Source organism: Phoxinus phoxinus (genome assembly GCF_949152265.1).
Source record: "Phoxinus phoxinus genome assembly, chromosome: 11".
NCBI classification, from domain to species: domain Eukaryota; kingdom Metazoa; phylum Chordata; class Actinopteri; order Cypriniformes; family Leuciscidae; genus Phoxinus; species Phoxinus phoxinus.
Genome location: NC_136886.1, coordinates 8,237,473 through 8,264,466, shown reverse-complemented (window position 1 = coordinate 8,264,466; position 26,994 = coordinate 8,237,473). Strand labels below are relative to the sequence as shown.

At 37.6% G+C, this 26,994-nt stretch overlaps 3 protein-coding genes across 5 annotated transcripts in view; 2 read left to right on the top strand and 1 right to left on the bottom strand.

Moving 5' to 3' along the window:
* The window catches only part of shq1 (SHQ1, H/ACA ribonucleoprotein assembly factor), a 33,721-nt gene extending 31,702 nt beyond the window's left edge, over nucleotides 1-2,019 (bottom strand). Inside the window, exons 1-3 of one of the 2 annotated variants that reach the window (XM_079628318.1) lie at nucleotides 1,830-2,019; nucleotides 556-717; nucleotides 157-221 (exon numbers count right to left, since the gene is read on the bottom strand). In XM_079628318.1, coding sequence (XP_079484444.1) covers nucleotides 157-221; nucleotides 556-717; nucleotides 1,830-1,858 — 256 coding nt within the window. In that variant the 5' untranslated portion in view covers nucleotides 1,859-2,019. Of the gene's footprint in view, nucleotides 1-156; nucleotides 222-555; nucleotides 718-1,262; nucleotides 1,336-1,829 lie in introns of those variants that run through there. The other variant, XM_079628319.1, reaches the window with a different exon arrangement.
* Nucleotides 2,020-2,750: 731 nt separating this feature from the next.
* On the top strand, nucleotides 2,751-18,737 carry gxylt2 (glucoside xylosyltransferase 2). Of its 2 annotated transcripts, XM_079628439.1 has the most exons (7): nucleotides 2,751-3,209; nucleotides 10,518-10,713; nucleotides 12,976-13,107; nucleotides 13,205-13,456; nucleotides 14,363-14,486; nucleotides 15,798-15,970; nucleotides 16,936-18,737. In XM_079628439.1, exons 1-7 carry the CDS (start codon nucleotides 2,941-2,943, stop codon nucleotides 17,116-17,118), a joined length of 1,329 nt encoding a protein of 442 aa, XP_079484565.1. In that variant the 5' UTR covers nucleotides 2,751-2,940; the 3' UTR covers nucleotides 17,119-18,737. The 2 variants fall into 2 exon arrangements, with proteins under 2 accessions (XP_079484565.1, XP_079484566.1); XM_079628440.1 differs by lacking the exon at nucleotides 12,976-13,107 and having other exon boundaries at nucleotides 2,803-3,209.
* Nucleotides 18,738-18,993: 256 nt separating this feature from the next.
* On the top strand, nucleotides 18,994-26,147 carry ppp4r2b (protein phosphatase 4, regulatory subunit 2b). The gene is made up of 9 exons (XM_079628438.1): nucleotides 18,994-19,388; nucleotides 20,472-20,553; nucleotides 21,119-21,289; nucleotides 21,593-21,686; nucleotides 23,484-23,521; nucleotides 23,634-23,708; nucleotides 23,791-23,931; nucleotides 24,106-24,422; nucleotides 24,502-26,147. The coding sequence occupies exons 1-9, from the start codon at nucleotides 19,271-19,273 to the stop codon at nucleotides 24,828-24,830; spliced, it is 1,365 nt and encodes a 454-aa protein (XP_079484564.1). The 5' UTR covers nucleotides 18,994-19,270; the 3' UTR covers nucleotides 24,831-26,147.
* Nucleotides 26,148-26,994: the final 847 nt, after the last annotated feature.

Below are 26,994 nucleotides of genomic sequence, written 5' to 3'. Positions count from 1 at the left end.
CCACTGGTTCTTTGACATCGGCTTGCTGTGTCCTTTGAAAGCTGTGGGACCTTTCTCTAAAGGTGCTTCTGCTGAAGCTTGTGAGGTATTGAGTGGCAAACAAAAGCAGCGCAGGTTTTCTGAGACTATAGAACGTGTCTAAAGAGTGATCGTTACCTTTATCGATATCGAATGAAGCTTTTTCCCGGCCATCTTCTACTATTCTCCCAGGCAGAGTCAACCTACAGGGTAGATGATTACACAAGATTCATTAATAATTGCGTTATAATATACACACGTACACATTTATCTTTAATACACATTTGCCACCAAAAAACACATACATACTATGTTTCTGCTAATAATCTAACTTAATTACAAGTGGCATCTACAAATTATTCCAGGCATGTTATCAGAACTTGCAATGGAATTGATTTTAGTGTGGATGAGGTGTCCAAATGCTTTTTTGGGTCTCTGTCTTTGTAGGTGAAAAGCTTAAACATCTTATATTAAGTATTTTCCAGTGTTTTAGGCAGCATAACAGAATATCAAACATGGAGTTTGCAGGTGAGTCACCTGAGAAAGTATGGCTTGGCATAGAACTTCAAATCTTCTTCCTGGATGTAGATGTCAAACTCAGATGTTCTGGTGTAGGGTACACGAATAATCACAGTAAGGAAATTGGCATCTTGGCTCAGTTCAAACGCCGGTGTTATCATGATTACACACAGCAATGGACTGCAGCGACAAGACAGAAAAATTTAGACAGATTAGAAAAATTATTATTCAGACATTTTAAAATAGTTGGCAGAGGGGGAAAACACTAAAATGAATGCTAATGAAATTGTATTATCATTTTAAATTATTTTGTTCAGAATTCCGGTTTCGTTTCTGATTCAGCATTAAAATGGTAATATAGTATAATTTAATATAAAGCAAAAATGTACAACACAATTCTATTAGAATTGAATAAGGATCATCTAAGAATCTTACTTACAAAATCCCAGATACATCTATTTTCTTATTCATATTTTAAGAGCACCATTTTATCCAGTAGGATATTAATCGATTTAACATTCAAATGTCCTACAAGATCATTTACCTTACAGTCTAAAAAATATTCTTTTTTTAGTCTGGTTATCAACAGTATCATGACATCTTGGCACAATTCCACTTAACAACTAACGGTAATAATAAATTAGCAAAATTACAGTTAAACCGTAGGTTTACTTGGACTGTGTGCAACACTCTAAAGTTTGCTTCTAAACAAGAGAATCAACTACCTGGCACTGTGATATAAACTAAAGATACTTCAGTCTCCTCAACTCCCTGTCTGTTTGACATGCAGTCAATGTCAATATCTGAAGAAAGGAAAGAATAGGGCAGCTTACAACTCCACCTTGTGGCTATTTGATTTTGAACTCAATGAGACATAAAACAACACCTTTGCCAACTAGTACATTATAAACATTGGATGTGATTAGTTTAAAATGAAACTTTATTCTATTTCAATTTTATACAAAACTGTTATTCACCAAGATAGTCTGATAATATTGAGGACTAAAATGAAAGAAAACATTGATAAATGTCATGCAACCAGCGTGGTTAAACTGATTTGATGCATACCTTAGAAAACAAACCCAAAATAATAAATTAAATGATAACAAAAGCCCACTGCATGTAAACAGCTGTCAAAAGTATGCCTGTGTTGTTTGTGCATGCAATGTTTATGCTATCATAAAGAAGCAGGCAGGATCACGCTCCAGGCACTTTTAGACTTCAACGTTCTCAAATGGTATAGTACGATATACATAAGTGGCAAATAATATAAACATTATAACAAAACATACCTTCTCGCCTCGTCTGTGAACACTACCATGCGCTAAACAGCATCACAAACACATGTAACACATGGTGCTTCTGCTTCAGTGCTTCCTGCTTTCTCTGTTGGCCATGTTTTACCGTAATTCCACATATAAGGAGGACTACAAACTCACGTACACAATTACACTCAATTTCTCATGGCATGGGAATACTACCTGCACATGGTAAAGCTAATGGAATATATTGCGATGAATGTAATTTCAAATCAAATATTTATTAATCAGATTGCAAAATTGGAAAAATGTATTTCAACAGATTAATTTGAGAAACTGATCAAGTTAGAAACGTAAACCTGTTCCTATCATCATACAATATTAACATACCGATACATACAACAATGTAGCCTAATTTATAAAAAATAACATTATTTTGTAAAAAACAAACAAAAAAAAAAAAAAACTGTATAACAAAAATATATAAATTATTAATAATAAAAGAGTTAATATCCTCGTGACAGCCAGACATAATATAATATAATACCGTATAATATAATATTATATAATTATATAAAATATAAAAAAAACTTGAAAATCTTTTCATACAGTATGAAAGCTATCACAGAATTCAAAAAAAAGGGTAATTGCGCTCTTTTATCTCACAATTCTGACTTTTTCTCTCGCAATTGCGAGTTTACATCTCTCAATTCTGACTTTTTGCGTCATATAAACTCTCATTTGCTAGTGAAAAAAGTCAGAATTGCATGATATAAACTCGCAATTGCGTGTTATAAAGTCAAAATTGCGAGATATAAACTCGCAATTATGAGATAAAAAGTCGCAATTATCTTTTCAAATGTTTTGTTCTGTGGCAGAAACAAGCTTCCATAGTTTCTCCAACTTGCGGCAGAACTACCGTATTAAATTTACGACAGAAGTATTATAAGTGTTACGGTAAGGAGTGTAAGGTCCGCCTTCAGAGATTCATATACGTGTGTGATATCGGCGCTAAGCTGAGCAGCATCGTCTTCATCATCACAGTACAAATGAAGAAGTATGGCTGCACACTACAAATATGTCCCCATGTTTTAACCAGAGCCATGGTTGAGACATTTCCACGCGGACAGAGCACTTTTTCACCATGAGAATTCACAGCAAGATCGTGGCGATCGCGGTATGCTTTGGAGTTTTCCTACTTTTGTACTTTTTCGGGGGGAACGCTGCGGACGAGCCGCCGCTTAAAGAAGTTGCGAACGAAAAACATTTTCCATTCTTCAATCAAGTCGAGGATTTTGCACCGGCGAAAGAATCGAAACGAAACACAGAAGAGCCGCAAAAACCACCGAGGCTAATCCGCAAAGAGCCGAAGTTGAGCAGCAGAGGAGGAGGGAATGTCATCGCAAAGACTCGGTAGGAAATACTTCAAGTGCAATATTATTGATGACCAACAGCTAGTTTGATCCATAAGAGAATGAATAAATATGTGTTTCAAGTTGGCACGATGTTTTCAAGACGTTTTGAATAAAATGTGATATAATATTATGTAATAGTATAATATAATGCATGTTTTTCCTTCTATTAAAGTTGATACATATACTTCATTTAAACTCCCTTTTCTGCAAACATGATCAGTGCATTAGTTTGATTCTCAAGAGAATTTATGACCTCAGTGTAATTTGCAGTCACTGTAAATCAATGCAAATGCATGTTATAATAACAACCCATAAATCACTGGTCTTTTCCTGGATGTCAACACAGCAAATCCAACCAGACATTCTTGTCAAAAGCCTGCTGCTGTGATAATGGAGATTTTAGCAAGAATGTCTTGAGCTGATTGTGCAATCTTGTTTCTTAATGTAACAAAAAGAAAACCATGCATGGCACAATTTTTTGCACTGTCCACATCCAGATTACTGTGCACTAATCCTTAAATCTTACCAGATACCATTGTGCATTGCACATGCTACAACGCAGAGTCTAAGAGCCCCCTGTGCGCACTATGATTATCTCAATTGTATTTTAATTATGGCTTTATTAAAAAGGTCACCTTGAATGCAGTTGCCTCGTTCCCAAAGGGTCTCAACGAACGAAGGACAAAATCAATGATTGGTTGTACTGAGCGAGTGCACACAGTCCCATGTGACTCGAGGATGGAGTAGTTTATTCATCAAGACGATCCGCCCTTTCTGAGACATAATTAAAAGGAGCTGTCACATTCATCCTTTAGGTGAACTGAAGATTGGTTCATTTGTGTCAGTATTTTGATAGTGTGAAATCGATCATGTAAAGGTAGGCGAACTATAGACGGATGCCTTTTTGATAGTGTGAAATCAATTCTGCAGTGAGGATGAGTTTAATATTCATCGCTTGCCTTCTTTCAGCAAGCATATGTTATCACCCCTCTGACAGCTTCACATAAACGCCACTAATTGCAGTTGTGAGATATCTCAACCCTTTGACCCTCCTGTTGGGTTTCCAGCAGTGATCCGTCTTCATGTCCACACCCCTGTGACTGCTCTCTGCTGATAAACCCACAATGCAAAGGGCCAATGCAGAGCGGGGAAATTAGTAAAGCAGATTCACCGTACAAACGGGAGAGATGAGAGGGTGTGATTTGGAAAACGCTCTATGCGTTTAATTCCTGGCTCCCTATCCATCTCCGCAGAGGAAGGGGGAGGGGCAAAGCCATCTCATCCCGTTTGACCTGTTGTTTTATTTAGAAGTGATTAACTCTTCCGCACGGGTTTTTTCCTTTTTTAAGCGCATCCTCCAGACGTGCTTCCTGCCTCACTGTTGCAAAACAGACAAATGTGTCCCTGATGATACGTTTCATCACGTTCAGGGGGCCCGAAGGGTTTGTTTTGTCCTGAGGGCCCGAACAAACACAAACCTTTTGATCCCAGACCTTTTTTTTCTGTTTTATTGTTGTATTATAAAAAGAATATATCACCAAAAAGTGAAAATCCCTTCATGTATTCAACCTCAAGTCACACCAAACCTGTATTAAGATATTTTTTGTAAGAATATAGTCTTGCAGGTATGGCATTTTTGTTGGCCACAACCCGGAAATGAGTTAGTATTTTAGTAGTTTCAGTTCCCTCATCCTGAAGTCTATGGGTTTTTGGTTAAATGCCTAAAATAAGGTCTGTGGTTAAACAAGCGCAAGATATTTTCATGTTTTATTCTATGACATTAAACGTCATCATGCCGAACAGGAAAAGCACCCACTAGTCTACTTTCTCAGCCTCGTTGTGTTTATAATTACGCTCTTGCAATCGAACTCACTCAACCTTTTAGGGAAAATGCTTTAAAATAAAGACTAAAAGAGCTGTCGTAAGCTTAATGGTGGTGACGTTGAAGTCATGTGACCGTGGTGTAGTTTGTTTGTAGCCTACTTTAGCTTTTTACTTCCTGCATTGAGGCTTCAAAATTAATCATGATAAATAAAACATGTAAGATTCATAAACTGTTGTTGGTTGCATAGCTCATTTTCTGCAATGATGCAAAAGCCAATGGAAAAATCCTATTGGGTTTTTTTGTCGAGGGAACCAGGGAGATGCCAACTTCCCTGTTGGCCTATAAAAATAATTTAAAAAAAAGTCATCACTGCAGCAGTCTTTTGTTGAACTGTTTAAATTGAAACAACATCAGCTCCCCAAAAAAAGTATTTTTCAAAACATATGCTTTAAAGAAAAAAGAAAGTCATGCAGGTTTGGAATGACAAGATGGTGAGTAAATAAATAATGACGGAATTTTCATTTTTGGGTGAAAGTTGAACTATTCTTTTAGTATAATAATGAATGAAAATGACAAGGAAGTAAACTTGCACCAGTACATTCATGTTTCTTTCGCACCCTTTCCCAAAATAACCTGCATTACTGGAAAGCTGGGTGCTCATAACACCTTTCTCTGCCAGAATCACAAAACACCACTGTACCCGTTTTTGCCGCACCTTGGAATAAATGTCTACTAACTGTCAAACGAATTGCTCGCTCTGTCATCTGTAATGCAGGTATGACTAGAGGCAACTGCTGAATGGCAGCTACATTATATAAAGCCATAAACATGTCATGGAGGAAGACTAAGAGCCCTCCATTTGTGTGTGTGTGTCTCTCTCTCTAGCCTCTTTTATCTCTCCATTGCCATTCGTGCCTCTCAATGAGTTGATTCCTCCTCTGCAGTCTTTATCTTCTAACCTGAAGCAATAACACAAACGTTTCACTTCAAGTTTTAAAGTCAAGGTGCCACTGAAAACCTGGCTCTGCCAGGACAGGTATACAGACATTCTGAAGAGGGGGAAAAGTGCTAATAATGTGGTCGTATAGATTATGGAGTGCGGTGAATAAGGTAAAAAGCACTGGCTGAATTCCATACACGCAGCCATGAGGGCTTGGCTTAAATCAGACAGCGTATTTGTTCTGTATGTTTTTTTTTTTTTTATCTCTCTTTTGTGTTTTCCATTGTTTTGTTCAAGATTAGATTAGCGACTGCAAGATGCACAAACCACTAAAGCTTCCACAATCCAGCGTGAAGTGCAGCATAATTTCGATTTCCAAATCCTATTGGAAACAAAAATATGAATTTCAGAAAAAAGATAATATTACTGTTTATCTCATTAAAGGTACAGTATGTTTTTTTTCTGAAAAATCGTTGCTGAACACTGTTGATATTTGAATTGAAAGAAAACATTGCTCTACCTCCAAAGCTCACCCTCCTCCAATCCTAACCGCCCTGCTCCGAATCGGTCTAGAACCCCGATCGCTGGCATGCGAGGCGGGTGCACTAACAAGGATGCTAAACAGTAAACACCAAATTCTCTAGCTGTCATCAGCCTGCACAACTCTCACTAGTAACGGCCTCCATTACACATGCAATGCAAGAGTGGATGTATATTTATCATAGCAGAAGCGCAACAAAATAATGCTTCGCGAAATATAAAGTGAAGATGATGAACGAATGACAAGGGAGCACAAAAAATTAACATACATACACAAGAGTAAATACAAACAAGAGTTTGTTGTTAGTTGCCAACAGCACGGCAGCTCCAGACAAACAATGACACTCAAAACCAGTGTTACTCACATGTGGAGTCGAATCAAAGCAACCTCAGCGTTGGAAAGCTTTTCTAATATTTACGCGGCTCCTAAAGCTATCTCCTGATCATATTCTTAACCCTTAATTTTCCAGTAATATTCTTATGAGCTTTTCTCTTTTGTAATGACTCTCAGCCGTCTCTCTTTCTAGTCTTTCTTCAAATCTCCCTCTTGCTCGTTCTCTCTCTCCTTACCTTAAAGTATATTCTGACAAATATCATTGTAGAGAATCATTGTCCTTAATCTATTCCTGAACTTCAATACTGTAATAATATCATATTGGCAAAACAGATGTGGCAAATAAACACGACTACAGTGTGTGTATTTGTGTTGGGCTCTGAAGAGCGTCAAAGGTTTCCATTTACAACATGTTTTTGCAGCATTGAGCAATGTAGCCAATCACTGTTGATTTCTTGAACGCAATTGCCAATCAGAGGTGTTTTTAAGTTAGTCGGTAATCGACTCGCTGCTCAAAATGCTGGAGTCTTCTGGTGTACAATGGAGACATTTTTTTCTGTGTAAATCATTTGTAAAACCATTCTTGCATAAATTGTTGGACTAAATTGAATGTATCTGTTTAAATTACATTAAGAATGATTCACACAAATATTCAATAATGATCTCATACAAGCTAAAGTAAGAGAGAAGCCTATACTTCATATTTTTAAAAAAGTTAGGGAGGAGACAGAAAAGTCCACCCTATTTTATTTTCATGAATTTTTAGATCACTTTTAAGTTGATTTCATGTTGCAAGTTGGTTTCACGTTGTCCACAATAAATTGTATCGCTTAAAGGAACATCAGTGTCAGCATTAACTTTTGCTCTATAAGGAGTGCAATATTTAAAGGTGAACTATGCAGGTTTTTTACCTTAACTGAACAGCTTCGGAGTAATTGGAATGGTTATATTACTTTTTACGGGTTGAATGGTGGTCGTCTCGCACCCCCCTATTGCCTGTGAGCGGAAAAAACACCCTTACAACTTTGAGCCGGCGGCCGCAGCGTCAGGAAGTATCGCGTGATATTAGGTCTCGCGATGTAACAAATTGCTTTACGGCAAAAGAAATCTGCTAAAATTCTGTCATTATTGTGCTCCCTCACACTGTTCGAACCCGAATGAACGAAGAAGACGTTGTAAAGAATGTCCCGTCTGATTTGATGTCGTTGATTTACTAGCCTCTGGTATCTGAGAGTCTACAACAATTTTTACGACAGTGTTGTCAAATATTTATTCCGAAGCTGTAGGGGGAGCTCTATAGAGAAATCTGCGAGTAAAAAGCGAGAATACAGCGAAGAAATTCCCAAAACTGCATAGCCCTGCTTTAATTCAGCCTTCACAGTCTAAATGTTTCCAGATGTTTCCACACAGACTGCAAGAATTTTTACAAGATCAGTCGGAGCATGTGAACATGTCATGTTGATTTAAAAAGGTACCAAAGTAAATGCCTTCCTAGACAAATTCTTAGACAAATGATTAAAAAAATAAAAAGATTAAATTGTTTGATATCATTCAATCAGACCATTGATGCAATTCCTGTTGCCTAATTTGCAGTGGTGTAAACAAGGAAAGCTTTTTCCACAGGAAAACCGCAGCCTTCTAAGCAGATTCTACAGTCTTTTATGATACTAGTCATAATAGGCAGAAAAATCAGAAAATTAACTTTCAGGTGTGAAAAAATCCATGCTTCCCTGTTGTCAAACCCCAAGGTGTTCCATGTTTTTCCTTTTCTTTATTTCACATCATATCAAGGTCTTTGGTTGAGTTGAAAAGAGAGCAAGGGTGTTTTGCACGTCCTTGGCTTAATGGAAGCTCTTTGATGTCTGTCTGAAAGGCTGCGTGCTTTTCTTGTGGTATGAATTTGTTTCCTCCTCCAAAGCCTTGGATAAATGGAGGACTTTTTTTTCCCAGAGGTCATCTCTTGGGTAGAGCTTAGAGGGTTAGAGAGCTTACTTCCCTGGAGTGATGGAGACTCAACATGAATCACAAAAGCAAACACCACACCAATAACAATTTTGTTAGAGACTCAAGACAAGGAAATGTGTATTCAAGTGAATCACCGGGTGTCCGGGTCACTTAAGTCATGACGAGCAAGAGTGCTACTCATCTACATGTTTAATATCTCCTATTGTCTCTCAAAGTAGGGCTGGGCGATATGGACAAAAATGCTCACTATATTTTTATCCATATCGATCAATATAGATTTTTATCCCACCTTGGTTGGAGCCGACCAAGACCTATTTTGCAGACTGTCTGGGCCGGTTTACACAGAACACGTTTTTGCATTTCACCGCGTTAATTTTCCATTGTTTTTCAATGCAAATGTTCTAGATGGACGTCTTTGACAGCTGTGTTCACGTCTTTGTATCGCCTCATGCATGACATGGCATTCTAAAAACGTGGCGCTTAAAGGTACAGTTACTTTTAGCGGTTAAAAAAAACTGCATTTATTTTTGCGGAGGAACATTGTTTTGGTCGTGCTTTGGCTTGCGTGTCTGTGTGATTTAATATGTTCAACCTACTGCTCATAAAACATTCACTACTAGGTTTAAGAGATGTATTCAATTTGGATGGAAGAGATCTCAAGCTGACCAGCTGAACTGTAGCTATACCCATTAACTAGGGATGTTAATTTCTACCAAAAGTCAAATATCCTCGCGCCTACTGTCACAGATCGCGCAGTAGGGGGTTTCATTCATGTTAGCAACACCTTGTGTCCCCGACAGGAAAATACCCTGCTGTGCGATCTGTGACCGTAGGCTCGGCGTCAATTATATAGAACACATTGGAATTATGTGAAAATATAAAGATATTTGAAAAAGCTGTTTTATGATCGAATTTCGCACGCAGTTCGACTATTCGAAGATTGCGACTCATCCCCACCATTAACCATGATGAAATGACCCTTCAAAATAGATAATGCTTCTGATAGAGGCCTCCATATGGCAGTATCTGTTCAGTAAAATACCTTACTCACCTGTTGAGTAATAACGCATTCTCCGCATTGTTTTTACAACATTTCAAATCCCTCAGTTCTTGCCATCTCAAAAAAGCCAAGCCAATGTTGATTCTCGTTTTATTACGAGCTCTCCACTGTTCAGCGTTTCTTATAAAACGGGTGGGTTCGACATTTAGCTGCTCCATCTCAACCTTCATGTCACAACTCACTCGTTGTGACCACTAGCCTATGCCACTCCCACACCATACACGCGCCGGAGCAACTTTTCTCTATTTACGAGTTTGACATGCTCGGACACGTGATATATGTATGCAATTTCATGCGAAAACCATCCCGCTATGTCTAAAATATAAACACTTATAATAAGCTTACCATAGTGAATCTGACCTTCGTCTTGCATTGTAAGCACAAAAACACATTCTTCTCATTCTTTTTTTTAAAGACGCTTGTCCTTGCGTGCTCTCTGATCAAGTTGGTTGCAAATCTGACTCTGACTCAGAATTGTTTACCCTTGAGTCATTCCATGTGCCAGAGGAACTGTGTACAGAATGAGTATTTCATGACCATGCTGTCTCATGGTTTGACCCAGCTGATTTGTACCAGATGTTTTTTGTTGTCGATGTCATGGTTCGTATGGATGGATTTAAGCTTTTTTTGCTTTACCTCTAGGCAGAAGAGTGAGGTGGGGCACCCTGTGTCAAAGGTCACACGAGCAGAGGATGTCATGCACCTGGCAGTGGTGGCTTGTGGGAACCGTCTAGATGAAACGCTCAACATGGTGAAGTCAGCACTGCTCTTCAGCATAAAGAAGATCAAATTTCACATCTTTGCTGAGGAGGACCTGGCCGAACAATTTGAAAAAGGGGTGAGAGCATGTCCCATGATTATTTCATCTTTGCTGTGGCTATATTAGTATTTTTTTTTAATTGGATTGTAATGTCTAGCTGACTGGTGATCTAAAATATGTGGGGATTTTTTCATCAGACTGAAGACTATCTAAGGCATATTTTTATTTTCTGGAAAGCATTGCAATTGATAACTGACTTTCAGACAAAGTTTCATCCCCTAACTATGCAGCTCGAAAAAATCTGGCACACATTTTGGGACTATTGCTTCACTCTGGTTCTTTTCCTTGCCATTTAAATCTCTAAATGTAATATGCCAACTCCAACATAACTAATAGGTCTGTGAATATTTGTTCTGAGAACAATTCAGTTTGATTCTTTTTTTATATATTAAATTATGCGGTGTATTTTATGTTTGACCATTTCAGTTTATTATTTATTATTTTGGTAAGATTCATAATTTGCCCAGGCATTTGCTAAGGCAAACTCACTATAATTATTGCTTAGCCTATATTAGGGGTAATTCAACTTTTGCAAACCTCCAATAACAAGCTCTCGCTCATATCATGTTAATTATAATGATGGTCTTTTTACATCCTTAGTAAGGTATACAGTTTGTTCCCTAAGATTTCTCTGTGTATTTAAACCGACCTTTGACAGAACCGTGACTTTCTATTTTATTGTACTAGTGGCTTTGTGGTAACCCTCAGACAATGTCAGGCTAACCCTGACAGCCAATCTGGCGAGGAGGGTAATGTGAGAAACCTTATGAATCTATCGATCTCTCTGCCATGCTCTTAACACATTATTTGGTTTCTGGTTGAGTGGTCTTTCTCTACTGCAGTCCTAATCGTTTACAATGTTTCTCACCACAGAGGGACTGTTATTGAAAATAGCACTACATTGTTTTCTACATTTAGACAGTTGATGCTTTTTGAGAGGTGCCCTCTGGCCTTGAGCTGATCTTGATCTATTCCTGCGCGTACTGCTGAAGATAATGGATCTGAAGGCTTTGAAGAGAGAAAGAGAAGGAATGCAATGTCATGTTTGTTATTCAAAAGATTTCCTCTGTTTTTCTGCAGCCTTTTCAGCAGTAGTTATTTGGCTATCAGCAGGATATTATAAACCAGTGGTTCTTAACTGATTTGTTATGACTCAAAAATGGGTTGAAGGTCTTTTCTGATGGAATCACGGGCGGCTGGAAAAAACGAAGTTAAATGAGAATAATAAAATCCAAGTAGATTATTTGACATGTATAAGTAAAAAAAAAAAAAGGCTTTCATAACTTTTGTTGTTGACATGCATCTAAATAAATGTACACAGTCGAATATACAATAAAATACTGTTAAGTTTAGGGTCCCTTAGTGGTATTATGGCTAATAATAAGTAAGGGATAATCCACAGCTAGCTGTGCATTAAATGATTTTAATGCATGATGTGGAGGCAAAAAAAACCTGAGTCTCGATGCGTAGCCTCTGTTGTGCTTGTTCCATGTGTTAGAGTGGTAAGGCATTTTGAAAATCAGTTTTTCTATTCTGAATAATTTTACATATTGCTGTGCCTGTGAAGTTTATGGTGATAATAATAAAACATATCTTTTTGTTGGCATTGTAAAAAAAAAAAAAATGCTTGAACCAAAAGGGGTCATACAGTACATCTCCCTTAGGTTTTTTTTCTTTATCTCTAGACATAAATGCAAAAAAATGTAACAACAACAAAAACCCAAGTAGCTAAATTTGTTACTCTTTGTGCAGAAAATAGTAAAAAGGCATTAAAACATAAAATGACATATAGGTTTGTGCCAAAGCTGATAGTGGGGAAATTGATCCTTAAGATATTAAAGCCTGGTTTCACAGACAGGGCTTCGATTAAGCAAGGATTAGGCCTTAGTTCAATTAGGACATTTAAGTAGCTTTTATAAACGTGCCTTAGAAAAGAAAAAAACATTACCAAAACAGTGGCACTGACATATTTTAAGATGTCACTGCAAGTTGCTATCAGTTAAAACAGCTCAAACATGCATTTTAGTCTGGGACAGGCTTAAGCCTGGTCTGAAACCGGTCCGGGGGTAAAACATGCCATGTCCTACTTAGTTAAAACAAGGTATACCACTATGGGTAGATCTCTTCAGGTCTTCTAAATTACCTTCTATAAATCACAAATCTTACAAAAGTTGGATTGGTACAGGTTTCTTCACACACTTCTCTTCGCTGACACCTGCGGTTGGAAAGGACAGGCTGGCAGTCATGACATTGACTGATTCTTTCAATTTCTTCTCACAGTTCAGTGTGTGGCCTCAGACGGTGTCCTCCAGGTTTCACTACAGCATATATCCAATCACCTTCTCTGTGGGGAATGCAGATGAATGGAAGAAACTCTTCAAGCCATGTGCTGCCCAGAGGCTGTTTCTTCCTGTAGGTCCCTGCTGCTTACGTTTTTTTTTTTTTTTCATTTGTTTGTGTTTTCCATCTCACCACACTGACAGTAACCAAGTATTTCTTTTGATATCAGGTCATCCTAAAGGACGTGGACTCGCTGTTGTACGTGGACACAGATGTTCTGTTTCTCCGCCCTATGGATGACATCTGGAGGTTTCTGAAGGCTTTCAACAGCACTCAGCTAGCTGCCATGGCCCCAGAGCACGAGATCCCCAAGATTGGCTGGTATAGCCGCTTCGCAAGGCACCCCTTTTATGGAGTCACAGGGGTCAATTCAGGGGTCATGCTAATGAACCTCACACGGATTCGAAGCACTCTGTTCAGGGTAAGGAACAATACAATTGACTTGATTTGAATTTTGATGGTCAATTTGTGGCTCTGCTCATGGTGAAATTTCAGTGGTCCACAATACTAGTCCACATAGCTGTTTTTTAAACTTCAAATACTAGAAATGAATATAACTCGGTTCCATAACAGTCTTCATTTTATATTAGAGCTTTTTTTATTTTATTGACAGCAAAGGTAATCTTTAAAAGCACTAATCATTTCAAATGTAATCTTTGGCAAATCAATATCCACTGTACATTATAACGTGGTGCCTAAATTCTCTTCAAATTTAGTTATAGCATTTAAAATGAATAATTTAAGTTTTTAGTTGTTTATTTTGAATTTATGTAGACATAAAGACCTTAAATATCTGGCATACTATAACTTGAAAATGATTGTCAGCTTATCGGTATCAGCCAAAATTGTAATATATGCGCATCTCTGTCAAATACATTATGATTTATACACGTATTACAAACACAAAATAATAAATACAAATATTTTAGATTTCATAGTGCAAGGTTATTACTAGTTATTGCAAGTGTTTTCCTTATATGCTTCATTCCTCTTGGTAGTGGGCTGAGGCTTTGGCGTTCACATATCTTCTGAGGTTTCTTTGCAGATTTAAACCCTGTTAACCTCAGGCTGTTTTTAGTAGGCAGTGATGGAAGTCTACTGATTGTCATCCGTAGAGAGACAGAGTGGGTGACAGCAGTCTGGATTAGCATATTTCTGTAACTCGGCTAGAACTGTAATTTTCAACCCAAGCACATTTTCAAGGCTGTCTGGGAGGACAAAAAGAACATTTCTTCTTCTGAAAAAAATTTCCATATCAACAGCTGTCTGAAAAGTGGCTGCCAGACTCACTGTTGAGGAAAATAACCTGCCACTATTGATTTTACAGAACAGCATGATCGCCAGCGGTCTGTCGTGGGAAAATCTGCTACACCCTCTCTATCAGAAATACAAGAACCACATCACATGGGGAGACCAAGACCTCCTCAACATCATCTTCCACTACAATCCAGGTACAAAGATATGTTTGCACAACAATATATTTGATTATGATGAGTAAGATTAGTAATTATTTAGTTTTTTTGGACATGTACCATGGTGTTTTTAAAGTATCATTGAAGTATGTTGCAAATAAAATGGTATATATCAAAATACCTTGTTTTTTGGACATGCACTATATTAAAACCAGGTTTTTGGATATGTTCCATGTCAATACCATGGTATTCTTTGAAGCTCTTAAAGTATTTTGTCAAATACAGAGGTATAGATAACTTGTTTTTGGTACTACACTAATAGTATCCTTCGAAGTCCCATTTATTAATTACATCTTTAAAGTATCTTGCATTATCTTGTAAATGCCATGGTGCATGTCAAAACACTTTGGTTTTAACTTGTTTTTAGACGTAAAGTGATAATACTATTCGATTTTTCAAAAGCTGGTACATACTATGGTAAGTATCAAAATACCTCTGCATTACCATATTTTTGAAAATGTACATCTTTAAAGTACCTTGCATAATCTTGTAAATGACATGGTGCATTTCAAAATACTTTGGTTTTACCATGTTTTTAGACGCGTGTTTTAGCCGGCACATACTATGGTAAACTATGGTACTATGGTAAACCTAAAAATACCTCTATTACTCTGGCGTTAATAAGTATTATGATATTAGCATATGTGATACCATCACTGTACGTTACACTTGCACAGTAGAAAAAAGTAAGGGAAAGTTTTTCGGTGCATCATTTAACTCTCATATACACTTGTCTACTTTCTTTATTTTTGTTGATTTGCACTCTACATTGTTCCAGCACTACTAGTTTAATTGTGTTGTTTGCTGGAGGCTTAAATCCAAGTTGAGAAGCTGTTATTATACTTGTGAAGCCTTGCAGGTTTTTATCATGTACATGACAACTAAACTTTCCAACTCTGATTGTTATTTCTTGTGCAGAGCTTGAAGCTACACCTTTCCATTTGTACTCTTCCCAGAAAAAAAGAATAATATTTTTTAAACTCTCTTTCCTCGCCCTCCTGAGTGTTGTTGTTTTATCTGGGTTTTATAGAGATACGACCCTTTTGTGTAGATTAGCACTTCTCTTGACTGGAACAGCTGTGACAGATACTGGCAGGTGCAGTAATTAAAGTCTCTAAATTGGCAAGGGTAGTGCTTGTTTGACAACTGTAATGGTACAGGCCCAAAAGACTAGCACAACTACAAAACCACAAACAAATAGAAGACGCATGAAGATTATGTGCTCAAGTGCTGCAAAGGTATGCTATTTGCAGTTTGGATAAAACGTTGAATATTTTTCTGTGTCTACAGAGTGTCTGTACATATTTCCATGCCAGTGGAACTACAGGCCAGATCACTGCATGTATGGAAGCAATTGCAAAGCTGGTGAAGAGGAGGGAGTGTCTATTCTTCATGGTAACCGTGGAGTGTACCATGACGACAAGCAGCCCGCATTTAGAGTGGTGTATGATGCCATACATGAGGTGAGACATTTTCACGAGACATTTATATTATAGAACTAATAGAATGGCTGTCAGATTGATGACAATCATATACAGTATGTACACTACCATTCAAAAATGTTGACTCGCTTAGATGTTTTTTAAAAGGAGCATCTTATGCTCATCCAGGCTGCATCAAAAATACAATAAAAAGCATATTGCAAAATATTTTTATTTTCATACATTCTTAAAAAGAATTCAAAGCTGAATTTTCAGTAGCAATTACTCCAGTGATCCTTCAGAAATTATTCTAATATGCTGATTTGGTGCTCACAAAACATTTTTTATTAGCGTCAATGTTGAAAACAGTTTAATATTTGCTGATTAATAACTGCTTAATATTATGGAAACTGTGAATTTTTTTTAAAATTAGGATTCTTTGATGAATATTATGTTCAAAAGAACAGCAAATAGAAATCTATTGTAACATTATAAATGTCTTAACTGTCACTTTTGAGCAATTTAATGTATCCATGCTAAATAAAAGGTATTCATTTCAGAGAGAGAGAGAGAGAGAGAGAGAGAGAGAGAGAGAGAGAGAGAGAGAGAGAGAGAGAGAGAGAGAGAGAGAGAGAGAGAGAGAGAGAGAGAGAGAGAGAGAGAGAGAGAGAGAGAGAGAGAGAGAGAGATTAAGAAGTGTAATCCATTTGTCTTTGCTTGCTTTGGCCACTAATTCTTCAGTGCTAATAAAAACAAATCCTGAGGGTGTTGAATCATGAGAATAAATAGAAGTGTTGCATTGTGCGTTCAGTTTACTTGAATCTCTCCTTGAAGGCTAATAGCAGGAAAGCGTCTCTCCACGAGGAAGCCTTTTGTGTGGTCGAGTCACGTGGGCCCCTCTGCTGTTCAGAATTCAGTCAGATATGATTAATGTGGACCCTGTTCATCGTGCCTCCCCAATTATACCAAAGCAGTTCCTCAAACTTGTATTTTATCTTCTCTTTCAGTATCCCTTTGAGGAGAACATGTTCCAGTCTTTGTTTTACCCTCTTCAGACTAAGTTCCTAGACACAGTTAACACCCTTTGTGGAAGAATACCACAGGTGTTCCTCAAACAGATCGAGAAGACCATGAGGGCTGTTTATGAGAAAAAAGTGGTGCGCCATGTCCGACTGCCACATGAGAAATGAGCCTCAGCTGCATTTCAACATCATAAGGAAGAGTCTGCCTGCTTCTTGGATCAGTGTTTTTTTTTGGTGTTGTTTTTACTGAAGACAAGCAATGCCAGAAGCAAGCTACATTTGGTCCATCAGGCCCAGTATGAGCTTCATGAGCCAGCGGAGTTGGAGATTTAAGCAGGAACAAGAAGCAGTTTTGGTCTGCTGGAGGGAGACGGAGAAGTAACCAAATGCATTGAGTGCCTCCAGCTGTGGGTTATCAACCATATGATTGTTCCTGAAAGAATATGAGGGACTCGTTTGGCAAAGCTGATTTCAGCAAATCCAAAAATATGGATTCAGAGCTGTTTATTTACAACTGTGTTGTACCATTTTTCAGCATCTAGTTTGTCATCATGTCTAGTATTACAAAATTGGAGCATTTGTGTCTAAGTACACTTTATCTGATTCTTGTACTTAAATGGCTGCACCAATTTGTTTGTTCATTCTGCTGTTTAATAGCATGAGATAACGCCTTGTTTTCAAGCCACACAAATGAATGTAGCATGCAGAAACAACCAAAGAGAATTAACCTGTCAGCCTTTTAGAACAGTACATTCAGTTTAGGCACAGCCTTAATGGTGGATGTTCACACTGTTTACATTGAAGATGACTTATTAGTAAGATTAGAAAGGAGTCTGATGTTGTAATTTTTTCTTTGGGATTTCATTTTTATATATATAATATCACAAAGCCTTTTTGTGAGAATTCTAATTAAGTCAGGTGTCATGTATTTTGATGTGACAGGCCTATTCTGATGGACATAATGAATTTGATGTTGAATATGTGGCAGAATGTCCTTTTAGGATAACCTGTTGCCCAAAAGGTCTAAGTGTTTAAATATATATTTTTAGCAATATTATGTCAGGTCAATTACAGAGAACGAATTTGGTTGTTTTATCCTGTGCTTTGTTATTAGGAACTTTTGCCATAGTGGGATTAAATTAAAGTGATCATTTAAAATAAAATACTGCCAATTAGAAAGGTTTGTACATCATGACAGTATAATATGAATAAAAACAACATTATAACAAAACCGTAAAACAATACACAGATGTACAGTTTGCAGTTATTTGCACTTTTTTTAACAAATACTGAGTTTGGAGAAAGTAAAATGAAAGATAAGTTAAAAACTTCAACAGAATTAGTTTAACAAAACAAACTCTTTGGACCCAGAATGATCTTTTTTTTTTTTTTATATATATTCTAAAATCATTTTAAGTTTGTGTAATTGCAGCCTTTTAATTTGTTTGTTGACTGTGTGAAAGTACAAAGATAAGGGGGGTAGTGTGTTGTATGTGTTTTGATGTGTGTTTTGACGTTCATTTAGCACAATGTGCTTAATTATATGTGACCAGTTTCCAGCCTCCTGTCACTGGTCTGGGATCAGTGATGAGATTTATTTAACTGGAAACTCAGGAGACTATTCTACATCTCATGTTATCTCTGTCAAGAGATGCACCAGCGATGTTCAAGTTTGTATCAAGTGTGTTTTTCTGTCTTTCTGAATGTCTTCTATTATATGTATTATTGTCCTTTTATACAGAAGTGTGTATGTCAGAAATGTAAAAAATAAATATGCATTTATTATTGATTTGACTTTGTCTCACAATTCTTTTTGCGTTATATGTATCTGTTGAAATCACATTTCAATCTATTGGTCAGACAATATGTTTAAAGCAAGACTTAATTTCATTAACATTTTAAAAATATATTACCATAAACATTGTCACTGTGATTTTGGTGGGCTGGTGGTTGCTATAATAAAAAGAAAATTCTAATTCCAGAGCTAGATAATACTTTCATACTTGTTTTTAAATAAATAGGGCGATGAGCATTCAATTATAAAGAGGCTAATAATTCCAGTCAGACTGCACAAGACATTGACTGTTCTGTGAGCCTTCTTTCAAAGCATTTATGGATATACACTTTGCTCGGAACGCGCCTATTCCTATTGTGCTCCAAAACTATGTCTACGTAGTTTTTGCACATCCACAAAAACAATAAAATGATGTTTAGGTAGGCAGCTGACTGGATTTTGAGTCGCAGGCATACTATTGCGCAACAGCTGGGACTGATCTCTATACCACACCGGCAGTGACGTCGCAGTCGCCGCCATATTGAAATGTTTCCCCTGTCCTCTTCACTGAGCTCAACAGCAGCCATCAGCTCTCGATTTTCAGTTGGAGACAGGGACAACAACACAGACATGGAGATAGACACTCTTCTGGAAGCTCTTAAAGGTACCCGTTTGTGTGTGTTGAGGTGGTCTGCGCGAGTTTAGAGAGGAGTTATATGTGCTTATGAGCTTGTAATGTGAGTTAGCTCATGTTAGCATGGCCTGTGGCTAAATGGCTTTTACTGTTTTTCGAGGTCTGTTGTTTGTCAAGAGCAGATGAACAGGTTACATCCTCCTGCTTTATGACTTCTGTAATATTTGCCTAAAAATGACGACGTTAATAAACAAGACTATTTTTTTGATTGAGATAACTAGTTAGTGGTTTGGGATGATATAGAGCTGATTCAAGTATATTACACCTCGGTTTATCCAGGGTTAACTTCAAACTAGTGTATAATTTAACAACAAAGCCTGATTATTTATCATTTTCCTTTTTAACGCTATTTTTGGGGTATTTATAATAACTAAAGTTGTACTCTCAACTCTTAGCTTACAGCGTAAATAATCATAATCCTCTATCTTTGTATGTGTGTGTGTTTGTTTATAGTCGTATAGTAGTGTAAATAGTTTTGGTGATTAAATGACATAAAGGTCAGATTTATTGTACCTGTATTATCTTTTATATAAATGTGTTAGGAAAATAATTTAATATTTTCTCTGATATTTTTCATGAAAGTTCAGGGCTGGGCTGGTTAACTAACTTATAGTTATTCTCTTGAATGGTGCAGTAAAAATGTCACACTTGGAACTTGAAAATGAACTAAAGACTAGAAACCAGATGTTTAATAATTTTCATAAAAGCATGCATGATATTCCAAGACTATTTTAGAGTTCTATTTTTTAGAGTTCTCTAAATAGTTGTTGAAAAGAAAATGCTGAAAATTTGAAACTTGTAGATGACCTAGTCTAAACCTAGAAACTGGTGCATTGTAGTTAACTATTATATTGGATATAGCTAATTAAAACATGCACAATTTTTCATTAAAATGGATATAGGGTGAGAGAACTAGAATGGACTATTATTAGAAGATCGTGCAGCTAAATGTACTCCAGAACTAAGATTGTTTCCAGTTTTTGTAATTGTATCCACTACAGATTTTCACATAAAATCTACAATGCAATGATCTTATTATTGTGTTTTCTGTAGATTTTGACAAGAAGGTGAAGAAAGAAGCGTCTCCGCCGTTGGACCAGTTTTTGTGCCATGTTGCGAAGACCGGGGAAACCCTGTAAGTACCTTCAGATATATCTGCGTGGTCTAAACCCCAACTAACTTTGTGACCTGTTTTTGTGGTTTGTTTAAAATCATCACTGCATTTCTAGGTAACACCACAAAGTGGTTTATTATAACACCACAGCACTTTTGGTTTTGTTCCAAAACACACTGAACCTTGTCCTTATCGACTAGATCTGCTTTAGCCCTCATTTCATGAAGTAATTGTGAGTCAGATGCATATCGAGAGATCAAATGTATCTATGTTTCTGAAAAAAAACCTGCTTGGGATTGTTGCATTTAGTCCTGTGATGAAATATATTTTGCATAATGACCCCTGAACTGTGTGGCTTTTTTCATCCTACATAGCTGTTCTAGTTTCATGTCTCTCTTATCAGCCTTGTATTTTCTCGCATAATAAAACAATTTCGACTGCATTTTCAAATATGAAAATTGCATGATCATTAATTTGGGTTGCTGGCCTTATAATAGAGAATCTTGACCGCCGGATCTTGTGCCTTACAAATTATAGTTGTCTGTGTGACTTGAGTTACTTATGCTCTGTATTGTCACCTCTTCAGGGTGTCCTGGTCTCAGTTTAAAAGCTATTTCATATTCAAACTGGAGAAAGTAATGGAGGATTTCCAAGCGTCGGCCCCAGAGCAACGAGGGCCTGCCAACCCAAACGTGGAGTCAATTCCCTTCGAAGAAATGAAGGAGAGAATTCTCAAGATTGTCGATGGATACAATGGGTTAGTAATACTCTTAATTAATTGCATTGTGTGGTGCTATCACCATTTTTTCTTTTAGAAAGGCTCTGGGGTTTGTCCTTGTAATAAGTGTAAGCTGTTTTGGACAAAGAGCAAGCCTGTCTCTTTACCCCAGAGCAAGTGTGCCATCTTCTGGCTGTTGAATGTAACCAAAGCCTACATATTTCCTTGTGATATGTGTGTCAGGATAGAGTGGAGAACATTTGCTACTAGTTCTCTGTGGTTTGTTGTGGAGATTTCACCAGCTAATTCAAATATTATTCAAATATTTTTTTCTCTATCCAGGATCCCATTTACTATCCAGCGCTTGTGCGAGCTGCTCACGGAACCTAAGAGGAACTACACAGGAACAGAGAAGTTTCTCAGAGGGGTAGAGAAGGTAAGTGCGTGATGCATTATTCAGTGTAAGAACTAATAAGGCTAATAAAAATGATGCACTTGCTACAAAATACTTTTGTCTGGTCAAGTCATCTTTATTTATATAGCGCTTTTTACAATAGAGATTGTTTCAAAGCAGCTTTATAGGGATAACGAAAATAATGCAACAAAGTTTGTTTCGGCTGTGCAGCACCTCTAGAAGAAAATAGCGTCATAGTCCAGCTTAAGTAAGTTCAGTGATGGTGAATTCTTGTTATAGAAAAGTTATTAATTTAGTTTATTTATATATACCCGCTCTGAAGAAAACAGTGACGTCATCGTCCAGCTCAGTTCAGTTCTCATATAATGGTGTCAATGCAGGTAGATCAATAATATTGTTGAATATTAAGTGTCCCCAAATAAGCAAGCCAAAGGCGACACTGTCAAGAAACCAAAACTCCATCAGGTGACAGAATGGAGAAAAAGGACAAAAAACATGGGAGAAACTAGGCTCAGTCGGGGGCCAGTTCTCCTCTGGCCAACGAAGGAACGGTGTATGATTATGATTCAGGCAGCATTACAGGTCAGAAGTCAGGTTGGATCAGAACATTCAGAATATTTATCCAGTTCCATCTGGTTGAAGATCGGAGTCATCACGCGGTATGGAGACGGGTTTGTTGAGGATCAGTGCCACTGGCTGTCGTGTCGATGAGGACTTCACAGGGGAGAGTCTAGTTGACACAATCTTTGCTGACACTTCAGGGATGCGTTGTGGTCGTGTCTAGACCTTATCTGGATACGGCCCGGATCCGGCGGACTACATCATGCTTTGTATTCATGTCTAGACACAGGTCCACCATCTGATCTGGATACAGCCCGGATCCGGCTGACTTTGAGGCATCTTCTTCACCATGCTATTATAGGGGTGACAGTCCCCGTATGTTCCCAGTATGTTTTCTTTGTATTTGCATTTTTATTGTAGTTTTGCTACTTTCCATCTGAAGTCAGATGTGGGATATTATCACATCCATAAAGGTACTCTGTTGATTTCATGGTCGCTTACATTTGGTTTGCAGGTGTGCGATTATCGATAGAGAAATTTCGTTACATTGCTTTACATACTTTGTCTCTTCAATGTTTGCTAAATAGTAGGGGTGTAACAATATATCGTGCCACAATATATCGCAATACAAAAATGCAACAATACGTATCGTGGATAGTGACAATATGTATCGTGGATAGTTCTCCCAAAATAGAAATTACTGTATAAGAAAAAAATCATGTTTTCAGAGTTTTAGTGTCAGTACTACATTAAACTACTATATAATGTTGATTATAATGTATAATAATGCAATGGTCAGCTTCAGAATCATGAATATTTTTATTCTGGTGTCACCATTGTCCTTGAATTACAAGCACCAAGTCCAAACCTGTTCATTTAAACCCACAATGTAATATCAAAGTTAGCATTTTAATCAACAGTACATTTTTTGTTAACCTTTTATCATATGTCTTGGGAGTATCGCAATAATATCGTATCGTGAGTTCAGTATCGTGATATATATCGAATCGTGAAATGAAGTTATCGTTACACCCCTACTAAATAGGTTTTACTATTATGTGATGGAGGAACTTTGACACATTGATGTTTTGTTTAAAAGTTATTTGATTATCTTTAAAAGGTCCACATCTTAAAGAAATACAAGCAAGAAGTGTCTTTTTTTTATTTATTCTTTTCACCCAAGTAGGTTGTAAATACAGAATTTATGTTGCTTATGTTATGTAATATAGATTTTTTTTCTCTCTCTCTCTTTGTCAGAATGTGATGGTGGTCAGTTGCATTTATCCTACATCTGAGTAAGTAATTACTGTTCAATATTAAAATCATAAAGCTGTTACATCTTAATTTGATCACCTGGATATCTTTAATTACTGTAGACAAATGAAGAGCTATTTTTGGCCTTTGTAGGAAAAATGGCTGCAGTGGTGTCAACAGAATGAATGGAGTCATGTTGCCAGGGAACACATCTGCCTTTACAGAGAGGTTAGGAAAATTAGCTTAGGACCAGTCATTTACATTTTTTTTTTTTTTAAAGAGCGTAACTTGAATTTACTATATATTACAGGAAAGTGAATGGTCCAGGAACACCCAGACCATTAAACAGACAGAAGCACTCCATGGCCAGTTCGCTGGCCACAAACGGTCTTCCGGACAGTACAGAAAACAAAGAGTCAAACTTACCACAAGGACATAGCAAAACAGCCAGGTAGTCTAAAATTGCCCTCATATTTCATGATTTTGTTTGTGTAAAATGCTGATGGTTAAATCATTGAACATGTTCACTTATCTATCACATGATGAATAATTAAACGGCTTGAACTTCAGCAGCCCAAAATGTCCTTTACATTAGAGAAATTCAGAATATATCTTTGTGTTTCAGTGATGCATCTGTATCAGGCATTGGTGGGCCTCTCAGCAGCTCTGTTAAAAACAAACACTTAGATGACGAGGAAGATGAGGGAATGGAGGAGGAGGAACATGAAGTAAAGAGACTCAAATTCAACGAGGATGGCAATGAAGAAGATGAGGATGAAGATGTAGACGAGCAGGTTGTCGAGAAACCCAGATCTACGTCGTCCAAAAGCTCCACGGATAAGTCGGAGGATGCCGAATCACCGTCATCCATGTTGCATGAGGGGAGTGAAGAAGAGGAGGAAAGTAAACCTCATGCTTCAGTTGAAAGCTCTGAGGACCAAGGTAGTGTAATGTTTCTCCACTTTTTGGGTTTTAACGCGCTAAACAATGCTCTAATGTATTCTATTCTTTCCTAACGTAGAGCCTTCCAGCACACAGCCTGAGTGTCCCGCCGCAGATTCCAGAGACGCTTTTACTGAGAGAGAGGTTCCTTGTGGCTCAGATGACTCCTCAGAAGAGCCCAGTGACATGGACCAATCAGAGCAGAGAGCCCCGGCGGGTGTGGCCTCTAGCCCTGAGGTGAGAGAAGGGGAGGAGCCAAGCGAGCAGGTCAGCAGCAGTAGCACTGATGAAAATGTCTCTGGACCCACATCCAGCAGCAGTAGCGTAGAGTCACCCACAGAGGGCGACTCCGGGTCAGGGGCCCTGGACTCAGAGGGCGCAGAGGAGGAGCCTATGGAGCAGGACTAAAAGCCTGCAGACTACTGCCCTAAACAATAACTGCGTTCTTTTGTGGAGATTAAAACGGCACACACTTAAGTGGCCTTCCACAAAGGCCATCAGAAGCAACACCCAATCTACCACCATGCGCCTTTTGGTCGAGAGTCCACCTAACTTCTCCAACCTTCCCAAACGGACACTTTATGCAGATGTACATATGATTTTATTGCTGAAGTCAAGGTTTTAAACTCTCTCTCTTTTTTTTACAGTTTCTTTCCTTTAATTTTCATCCATGTCATCGGTTTCTGCCAGTCTGTCAAAGCGGTTCGACTGAAGTTCTTTGGTGTCCAGTAATCACACTGTCAACTGACACCACTAAACGGCTAATTAAAAGAATATTCATGGCTAAATACAAGTTAAAGTCTATTGACAAAGCTGTTGGATTCTTTCAGTTACTACAGGAAATAATTCCGACTCATTGTTCAGTAAGAAAAAGCTAAAGAGGATGTCGCTTGCCCATAGACTTCTATAATAAATGCGTTTCGGAGACAAAATATTTAGTTTTAAATGACAGCATGTTAAAGCTTAACTTGTATTTAACCATATTTTAGTCTTTAAAGAGAAAGTTTAATCTGTATCCAGTCTTGTTTCTAAGTTTAGGACACCTGCTAGGACGTGTCGTCTCTGCATTGGTGTATTAATATTTTAGTCACAGTGTCAAACATCAGGGCAGTGGAGTTTATCATCTTGCTCTCTGAAGAACCATAACTGGCTGCTTTTCCAGTTGTGTTCAAAGCAAATACAAGCCATAGCTATCTTTGTTCTGTTAAATGATTCAAGCCTAGCGTAACATCTCTTTCTGGTCCTTTGTGTGTAACTGACAGGATATAAAATCTCTTTTCTCACACGCAACCACCTGCGCTTTTGTATTATTGTGCAGTCTGCGCTGCATTGAAAGTAAGTGGTTTATGTCAGGTACATTTACCTCTTGATTTAAACTGATTTCATGATTCACGTTAATTTATACCAACATTTCAATCTCCTGTTTTATGAGAAGTTGTTTTCATTTTTGTTGTTTTTGGCAGGTGGTTATTGACTGCTCCGACTAGCTCAATTACAATGTCATTTGTGAGTTGTCCCACCGATAACAGCTGGCTGCCGTTTTGCAGCTGTCCAATTTTTGATATTTAGAATTTTTAAATTTCTGTAAAGTAGTGTTTTGTAGAGCATTGTGTTCACTGCCTTTTGTGCATCCATGTATAATTTTTTGGTGTATTACTGAATGCGTGTGGTTTCAATACAGTATTCAGATGAAGCAATAAATGTTATTGTTTTAAATGTTTGGAAGAGCCTTTAATTTCTTTGCCAACGTGTTCTCATGAAGCTATTGCTTTGCTTTTTTTTGTCAGTAGGGGCTTGCTTACTGGTCCAAGACAAAAGAGCCCTCCAACTGTTCATGAATCATGATACTCTGGTCTCTCAGGTACTTTCTTCAATGTAAGTCTGTGTTTTTTTTCCGCCTGTTTTATTGACATCAAAAGATCATTGAGATAAATAAAATCACAACTCTCCTCAACAAGCCACACAATTTGATGCAGCCATGTTCACAGTTTGTGCTACGGCTACGGGCAAGTTCTACAACAAAGTTTAATACTTGGTAAGCACCACAAACTAGTAGGGATGTTGTTCATAGGAGGATTATCGTTACATAACGTCTCTTATTCTTTCATCCAGGCCTTTTCATAATCCTTAATCACGTTCCTCAAATGAATGCATGCTAATTCATTTTGCTGTTAAGCTCTTGCACAAATTCTTCTGCTTCATTTCCCAAATACAAGTTTCCTTTTCTTATGTCACAGTCATATGCCTCTAACAGGCTCCTGCTGACTTGGAACAGAACTCACACTTACCTGTGCTCATATTGACTGGATCATTTCAGGGGTTGTAATGTATGAGTATGTGCTACTGAAATTTACCCAGCCCTCTCGGAGGAAATAAAAAGTGGATTTTCTAAATCCTGCCGAGATGCGCAGTGAGAGGTTGCGTTTAACTGACATCTTTGAACGCCCGTCTCTTGGGAAATAACCCTGCACGCTGTGGGAATTGAAACAAGTCTAAAGTAAATGAATTGTAATTTGATCCATGAGACCAGGACCCAAGCTTATTAATAATGAAGTCGAGTGACTTTTAGACA

Coding starts and splice junctions, on each gene's coding strand:
- gxylt2 (XM_079628439.1), top strand. CDS start 2,941: ATGAGAATTCACAGCAAGATCGTGGCGATCGCGGTATGCTTTGGAGTT. Junction 13,108..13,204: donor CCCAGAGGCTGTTTCTTCCT/GTAGGTCCCTGC, acceptor TTTTGATATCAG/GTCATCCTAAAGGACGTGGA. Junction 14,487..15,797: donor CATCTTCCACTACAATCCAG/GTACAAAGATAT, acceptor CTGTGTCTACAG/AGTGTCTGTACATATTTCCA.
- ppp4r2b (XM_079628438.1), top strand. CDS start 19,271: ATGTTTCCCCTGTCCTCTTCACTGAGCTCAACAGCAGCCATCAGCTCT. Junction 19,389..20,471: donor TCTTCTGGAAGCTCTTAAAG/GTACCCGTTTGT, acceptor TGTTTTCTGTAG/ATTTTGACAAGAAGGTGAAG. Junction 21,290..21,592: donor ATTGTCGATGGATACAATGG/GTTAGTAATACT, acceptor TTCTCTATCCAG/GATCCCATTTACTATCCAGC.